The sequence below is a fragment of the Myotis davidii genome, unplaced genomic scaffold, assembly GCF_000327345.1.
Source record: "Myotis davidii unplaced genomic scaffold, ASM32734v1 scaffold1757, whole genome shotgun sequence".
In the NCBI taxonomy this organism is placed as follows: domain Eukaryota; kingdom Metazoa; phylum Chordata; class Mammalia; order Chiroptera; family Vespertilionidae; genus Myotis; species Myotis davidii.
The window spans coordinates 110,351-118,965 of record NW_006288116.1 but is presented as its reverse complement, the minus strand read 5'-3'; the positions used below and the strand labels follow the sequence as shown (position 1 = coordinate 118,965).

Sequence of the window (8,615 nt, the reverse complement as noted above, 5' to 3'; positions counted from 1 at the left end):
CTTTTATTTCAGTTGGGTCAAGTTTCTAAACTTTCTAAATCACGGTTTTCTGGCTAATGAAAAGAAAACAGAATTCTACTGAGTTTCTTATCTACCTACTCCAGGACTTCTGTGAGGATCGAATGAGGTGAGGGATGGGAAAATGCTTTACAGACATTTGGTTAAAGTGTAAAATGTTTCCACGTGGCTATAAAGCAAGTCACGTTCCTGGGCTGAAGAAATTCCAAGGAATCTAGTCACTAGGGAGAGAAAGCTGGGCATTGCTACGTGACATCATTACCCAACACCCACAGTGACTGTTTCCAGGATGGGCTGGGCTGTGGGCCACATTTCACGCCATAGGGTCTGCATGGCTGTGATTTGGTGGGCTCTTGCTCCGGGGTGGTGGCAGGGCCTGTGTCCCACTTGGTGGAAGCTGAGTGTTGCTTTGTGGGTGCCAGATCTGCAATGCCATTTATTTTTAAATGGCCAATGTGCATCATGGCAGCTCCTGCGTTGAGCGTCTGCCCCATGGTGGTCAGTACATGTCATCGTGACCAGTTGGATGGTCAGATACTTAGCATAACAGCTTTTTATATAGAGAGATATGCATAGTCCAAGGACACAGACAATAGTGTGGTTAAGGCCTGGGGTGGGGTAGGGTCTGGGTGCAGGGGGGAAGTGGGATAAAAATAAGGGACATATGTAATATTGCCAACAATAAAAAATAAACTTTAAGAAAAAAACATCTAATGAGCTGGGATCCAGAAAGACAAGTCATCCCAAACCTGAGGAAAATGCCATACAGTACATAAAATTCATGTACACTGAAATTTCATAGAGCTTAATGAATGTTTTATAATTGATTAATATTTATTAAAAAACTCCAGTTTAATCAAAATAAACTTTCATTTTTATGGTAAGTAGTCTTTTCCTATAAATTAACTTATATAACTTATTTGGAAAAAACTATACTATATTGGCCATTACGTAAATATGATAACATAATTAATACTACTTGTTGTACAAACCTCCAGATTTCAGTGGCCTTTTTTTTGACAATTAAATGCCTTTATTGCAAGGCTGCATATATTTTTAAATTAAAAAAAAACAGTTAAGAAGATAATAAAATATTAATGTTGACTTAGATTACCATATCTAATGATGACAAAAGTCTGAGAAATGTAGGTTGATGGAGACAATTTGAGTCAAAGATACAACACTTTATAGCATTTCTTTCACTGCTGCTAAGAGAGAATCGAAACATTCTGTGACTGTAGAGAAGTCCGCATTCCTTGGTGAGTGCAGCAAGTCTTGTGTTCTTTACATGTGGAGGAATTGTCCTGCAGGAGCTGACCACTGTGTACAGCTTGTGGAGTGTAGAGAGCGCCTGAGAAGGCACATGGGCATTTCTTTAGTTATTGTCAGCTGAATCCAGTGGCATTGGCAAAGCCACGTCCTGGAAACACACTTTGCCAAAAGGCAGGAGTGTTGTCAGCTTGACCTCCAGCCCAGGTGCCAGGGAGTAGGTTTTGTTATTTAAATCCAGCCAAGCACCAGGAATGAATACGACTCCAGCCTACCCAAGAATGCACTTAATCGCCTATGTCTTGACTTTTAGTGAAACTTCCTGTTTTTTGCTGTATAAAATAAACACACTGTATTGGTTCTGGGTCCTTGTCCCTGTCTCTCCATCAGAGGACAGTGTTCCCACCCAGCCCCAGCTTTTTCTTTCCATCTCTGCGACTGTCTCTTTCTTTCATTTTCTCAATTCTGAGCCGCCCCTACTCAGGAACCTGACCACTCTCTAGCCGCGCTGGACATGGAGAAGAGAGAAATATTCACAGTAGAGGAGGAGGAGTTCAGCCTAGGGATGCATCCACTAGTCTCAGGGATCCTCAGGTGGAAGTGGAGGCAGGCAGCTGGAGAGGCCCAAGTGTAGAGGAGGGAACAGTGCTGCTTTAGGACCCAGGTCCACCTCTGAGAGGGGACCATCAGGGCGTGGCTCCTGGCATCCTGGCAGGTTTGGAACAGCAGCTTGTGAAGTGGAGATTTTCACGGCCTCTTCCAGGTACCTGAGGGTCTTTAGCATCTCCACCATCTCCTCCTCTTGTCTGGAGCATTTAGATCTCTCTCCCTTCAGTTCGTGAACCAGGGATGTAATTTCCTGCTTTAGCGCCCAGTAGGTCATGGTCGCCTTTCTGCAAGCATGGGCAAGGCTGGGTATATTTAATGACTCTTTCTCATGTCTGGCATTGTCTAAGGATGACTCTATCCCCCTGCACTACTCTTTAGCCGTGCTCAACTTAATGAGTTGGCATTTCTCCTCCATCTGTCCAGCCAGTGCCTTTGCCAGGTGCACTTCATGTCTTACATAGGTGGACTCTGAACAGATGGAACAAATCTGACTATAAATGTGAGATCCACAAGAAGCCTTTGACAGATGGACACACAAATATCTCCGATTGGAGGGAATAGACAGGGAGGCGTGGACTCTGGCCAGCAGCCCCACAGCCTCTTCGCCCAATAATGGACCCTGAACCCAGCTCTATAGAGGACCACAGCACCTCCATAGACCATCAATACAGGACAGCTGTATTGAGCCTCCAGCCACAACAGAATCCATGACACCCCAACATTCCACCTGGAACCAGCCAGCAAGGGTGACCCTCATTGGTCATCAGTGATATGCTTGGATAGGGGAAGATTTGTAAAAACATATGCCAAATGTCCAGTGACATGCAGTAGTCATCACCATGTATGTTTTTGTGTCAATATAAATTAAAATATAGTGAAAATAGCAACAAAAATGATCAATGCTAATGACAGAACTATTCAAAGTGATATGTTTTTCACAATCACTTTTGTTTGTTCATTTAACATTGTAAATCAGGGGCTTATTTTTAATGATTGCTCATCTGGGAATGCCATGAGACATGATTTAAATTTGTTTTGACTTCTAGGGTGACCAGAACAATGATACTCAGATCTTTGCACTGGCAATACTATTGAGTAGTACCTTTGTTTACAACACCATGAACAAAATTGACCAGAGGGCTATCGATCTATTGCAGTATCCTTTTATGATCCAGGATGGCACCAAAGCCAGAGAAAACTCTTCTATCCACCAGCTGTGTTTATGAACCTTTTGAATCAAACACAAAAATAAAAATGTGATAAACATTAAAAGTACAAGAAAAACAGCCCTTATACTTACTGAGGTTATGAAGAATTGGTTACAACCAAAAGAGAACATAATGGTATATGGATGTAAGGAATGCAATATGGCCTTAGATTCAGTCCTATTTCCAACCAGTTTTCCTTAATTATATCTCAGTTATGTAATAGAACTGTCAAATCAGCTCAGGACAGTTTCTCCACCTGATCTTGATAGGGTTGAAGATGCAGCGGATGCTGTGAGCTTCTGTCCAGACTTAGTGTGGACTCTGAGAGATTTCTACCTTTCCCTGGAAGCAGACGGGAAACACATCACAGCAGATGACTACCTGGAAAACTCATTGAAGCTGAAAAAAGGTAACAGGGACTTTAATTTCAGAAAGAGAGAGAGAAGAATATCTCTATGTGTAAATGGTTACATTTATAGTTTCCTATATTTAATCATTTGGTTAAACTGCCAAGTAAATAATGAGCACTACTAATTTAAAGTGAACTATTAGATTCAATATGAGATTGAATTACTGAATGTTCTTGGAGCAAATTACTTTTCTTTCTTCCTTTCTCTGATGGGTTACCTTTTAACTTTTTGCTTAGAGTTTATAGAGATGTGTTGAAATAGATAACATCAGGTTAAAGGCAAATTTATTCATGGGAAATACATTAAAATGAATGCTAGTTCTATACTAAATAAAGCCCATTTTTTTTCTTCCCCAGACACTGATGAAAATCATAAAAATTTCAATTTGCCCCGTCATTGCATACAGACATTCTTTGCAAGAAAGAAATGCTTTGTCTTTGACTCGCCCACTCACCGGAAGAAGCTTGCCCATCTTCCGACACTGCCTAACGATGAACTGGATCCTGACTTTGTGCAACAAGTGGCAGATTTCTGTTCCTACATCTTTCACCATTCCAAGGCAAAAACTCTTTCAGGAGGCATCAAGGTCAATGGACCTCGTGAGTATCTTCCTTAGTATTTTCCTTCAACTCAACATAAAGAATGGGGCACTGTCAAAAGTTTCTCCTTTCACTGTCTATGTTGAAAATCCTTCATTAGTTATGACCAAGAAAATTATATACATCACATTTTTAAGTTCCAGTGGGTACCAAAAACATTCCTACTGATTTTTTTTAAATACATTTTATTGATTTTTTTACAGAGAGGAAGGGAGAGATAGAGAGCCAGAAACATTGATGAGAGAGAAACATCAATCAGCTGCCTCCTGCACATCTCCCACTGGGGATGTGCCCACAACCCAGGTACATGCCCTTGACCGGAATCAAACCTGGGACCCTTGAGTCCCCAGGCCAATGCTCTATCCACTGAACCAAACTGGGTTCGGCCCTACTGATTTTTTAAGTAATGCCTCTAATCTAGGATATAATAGCAATATCATCTGAAGAAAAGATCAAGTTAAAGAATTCTATTCATAAGTGGTCCATTGGACTAACCACATGAGTTGGCAACATTTATTCCATGAATATAATGGATACTTATTATGTGTCACAGCCTTAGATAAGCACAAGATAACATATAGGTTCTCTGTTAAAATGGAAGGTACTTGATATAAACATTAAATAAACAGAGGCTCAAGTTGTCTAGAGCTTTAAAGGAAATCTAAGAAAGCATCTTGGACCAGATTTTTTTCTCTGAAGACACTATGCCTCAGAACTCTATGAATGATTGCTATACTCTTGAGCAATGACTTTCAACCAGTGTGACTCAATAATTCTTAAAACATGCAATACCCGACTATTTAGTCAGCGGCACTGACTTCTTTTCCTTTAGAATGTCAAATAAAAATATGATAACAGTCAACACAATAGCCAACCGGTATGAATGAATCTAAATTATACCTATTTTTTTTTTGTCAGATCAGGGAAAAAAAAATCCACATATTTTGGTGTGGAGCAGAATTTTGGTAATAGTTTATGTGTGCCATGAGATGGAAAAGGTTGAAAATTGATGTTCTAGAAGAATGGTGAATGCAATCAAAAGTATGCAAGGGACAACGAAGACAAATAGGAAAGTTCTAACAAAGAGTAAAGGCGAGCCAGTCTAATTTGCTCACTTTGTGTTTTTTCAGCTAATACTCTTACCAGCTTTCCATACTGAAGTGGAAGAGAAAAGGGAAGTCTGAAGGAAAAGGAAACCTGAGGAAGCGAGAAAGAAAGGAAAGAATAAAGAGTCCAGAAAGGCCTATAGCAATCTAATAAAATGAATAAGCATAACTTTAACCATTTCCTCATTTCTCAATCGAAAAAGGATGGCATGAGGATGATTACATAGAGCTTGATATTTCTCCTTTAAACACTTTCTTTTCCCAAAGAAAGATCTGGCTTCTTAGTTACACAATTTTTATAAACAAAACAAACAAAAAGCACATATTTGAGCCACTTGAACACTATGCAGAATACTGAAAAAGCTCAGGCAATGCATTGTTAAATTAACATTCTCAGAACTATCCAATTTTAGAGCATGCCCTCTTTTTCTGTAAATAATGCAAGCATCTCTTTCCCCTGTGAAGGTCTAGAAAATCTGGTGCTGACCTATGTCAATGCCATCAGCAGTGGGAACCTGCCCTGCATGGAGAATACAGTCTTGGCCTTGGCCCAAATCAAGAATTCAGCTGCAATACAAAAAGCCATTGCCCACTATGACCAGCAGATGGCCCAGAAGGTGCAGCTGCCCACGGAAAACCTCCAAGAGCTGCTGGACCTGCACAGGACCAGTGAGAAGGAAGCCATCGAAGTCTTCATCAATAATTCCTTCAAGGATGTGGACCAAAGGTTCCAGAAGGAATTAGAGGTAATTAATATTCTTTGCTCTGCTCCTGGGGCTTACATGTAATACAAGTATTGCTATGAAATGCAAAATGGGGACTTAAGAAAAGCAATTCTTAGTAGACTGGAAAATAACGACTCTTATATGATCAAGATATCACTTTTATTCTGAAAACAAACAAACAAGCAACATGTAACTACTCTGGGTTGTATGGATTTTAATACTTTCACACACAACTCACCATGTTACAACCATGGACTAGTTTTTTTAATTAATCTTATTCTTTAAAAATTACATCCATAAAGTATTAATTAACTTTCCTTTTATATTAATCAAGTATACAGAATTGCCAAATGATTCTACTAAAATATCATGTCTCCAGGTTTCATAGCATCCACACATATCATTCTAGTCAATTTATAAACACCACCTCCTTGTTGGGAATCCAAGGCCCAGGAAAATACAGAAACAAGGAATGGTTGTAAATGAGTAGGTTGTACAAAAGCTTAGGGCCTGAGGTTAGATATCTGTAGTCTGAAGATCACATCTAAAGCAGAAATATCAAGAGAAATGGATTTCAGGAGATTTGGAACACAAAACTAAAGTCATTTTTCTATACCATAACATCCTTGGACCTTTCCCAGGCTTGGTAGGAAGGATACAATCTTGCTGTTGTTCTCTAGTTTCTAGAAAATCAACATAGAGATTCTCTCTGAGAATCACTTGTAGAAACACTGAAGCATTGCTAACATCTTTTCCATGGCCTTTTGTCCCTTTGAAGACCCTGCTGGAAGCAAAGCAAGATGACTTTCGTAAGCAGAACTTGGAGGCATCATCAGATCGTTGCTCAGCTTTACTTCAAGCTATTTTTGGTCCTCTAGAAGAAGATGTGAAGCAGGGGGTTTACTCAAAGCCTGGAGGGCACCCCCTCTTCATTCAGAAGAGAGAAGAGCTGAAGGCAAAGTACTATCAGGAGCCCAGGAAAGGAATACAGGTATTCCTTGTTTCATGCATTAATTGTGGGAAATTGTTCGGGGTTTGGAGTGGGGAAGGGCTTCTTTCAAAATCCAGTGAAGACAGGAAGAAAGTATTTATACTCTAATGATAGCTGTAGGATTAAACTGAACTATCACCATAATCACCAGACTTTTACTGCAACCATCAACATTCACTGCAACAAAGGGACTTTTTTGGTTACATAGGACAGAATTGCAGTAATTGAAACGAACAGGAAAAAAGTAATTCATTGGCTTAGATAAAACATTTAAATGTAGTTGCAACTACAGCTACATTCAGGAATTTAAACAATGTCATCAATTTCCCCCTTCCTTTTTTTCTTTCCAACTCCCACTTAGTTTTCTGTTCTGTTTTCCTACTGGCTTCATTCTCAGGCATGGCAACAAAGAGGACACCAACATCTCCAAGCTTAACTAGATCTTTTGCCCTCAGTCTCAGAGGAGAGAGAGCATTTCCCCAGCATCTGTATCCATCTCTAAAACATCCATGTTGAGCATTTTCTCACCTGAACTTGGGTGAACTTAGGTGCTCTGCTAGCCAGCCCAGAGTTTGTACCCACTCCTGTGAAGAAGAGGCTTGATTGACAGTTCCACGGAGTGCATGCTGAGCAGTTCTGGGGAGGAAAAGATGCTGGGAAGAAAAATAAATAAAAAGGTTTATAACATGCCCAATCACCGTTTCCTACTTTTAATTGCATGGCTTTGGGGTCCTAGGCTGAAGAAGCTCTGCAGAACTATTTACAGTCCAAGGAGTCCGTGAGTGATGCCATTCTACAGACAGACCTGGCTCTCACCGCCAAGGAAAAGGAGAGGAAAGGTGAGAGGAAAATGGAAGACATGCAGGATAGAACTTTCTGTACATTTTCAATTAATTTGGCCTGGCTTACCTGGGATCTTTAAACTAGAGCAAGAATGGCAAAGATGACTTTTTGCTCTTCAAGCTTCATCTGGGTGGGCACGTACTGTCATCTGAAAAGGCAAAATGGCTCCAGGGAATTTTCTCTATGAAGCAGTAATAAGCAATAAGAGCAGGAGATAGAAGGAAGGGACACTTTAATCCTAGAGGAGTTTGTCATTTTCTTCTTTCTCAGAAGCATATTTGAAAGCAGAGGCTGCAAAGGCTGAAGCACGAAGGTTGGAGGAGATTCAAAGGCAGAACCAGCAAATGATGGAGGAGAGGGAAAGACAGCATCAGGAGCAACTGAGACAAATGGAGATACACAGAGCCCAACAGCTGGCACAGGAACAGATGGCTCAGCAACGTAAGCTCCAGGTACTCACCCGTTATTTCATCTCATCATTTTAATCACATCTCCCTCTCTGTATTGATTAGAACAGTGACAAAGAGGGAGAGACAGCATTTTCATCTCATCATTTTAATCACATCTCCCTCTTTGTAGTGATAAGAGTATGAAACAGTGACGAAGAGGGAGAGACAGTAACTTTATGGCTCAGGGCAAGGACTCTGGAGTCAGACAGCCTGGTAAGAATCCCAGCTCCACATCTTACTAAATATATGGTTTGGGCCAGTTATCTGTCCCTTAGTTTCCACTTGTGGAAAGTGGAGACAGTAATAATACTTCTTTTATAGGTATTTTAATAGTTAAGTGAGTAAATATTTGTGTTTAGATTAGTTCTGAGCACAGAATAAGCACTGT

The 8,615-nt window shown here is 40.3% G+C and overlaps 1 protein-coding gene across 1 annotated transcript in view; it reads left to right on the top strand.

The window, feature by feature from the left end:
* Positions 1–8,615, top strand: part of GBP5 (guanylate binding protein 5) — a 22,305-nt gene that overhangs the window by 11,993 nt on the left and 1,697 nt on the right. The window contains exons 4-10 of the mRNA XM_006759896.2: positions 2,943–3,052; positions 3,317–3,513; positions 3,871–4,113; positions 5,685–5,965; positions 6,723–6,935; positions 7,672–7,774; positions 8,049–8,230. Of these exons, the coding sequence (XP_006759959.1) occupies positions 2,943–3,052; positions 3,317–3,513; positions 3,871–4,113; positions 5,685–5,965; positions 6,723–6,935; positions 7,672–7,774; positions 8,049–8,230 (1,329 nt within the window). The remainder of the gene's footprint in view (positions 1–2,942; positions 3,053–3,316; positions 3,514–3,870; positions 4,114–5,684; positions 5,966–6,722; positions 6,936–7,671; positions 7,775–8,048; positions 8,231–8,615) is intronic.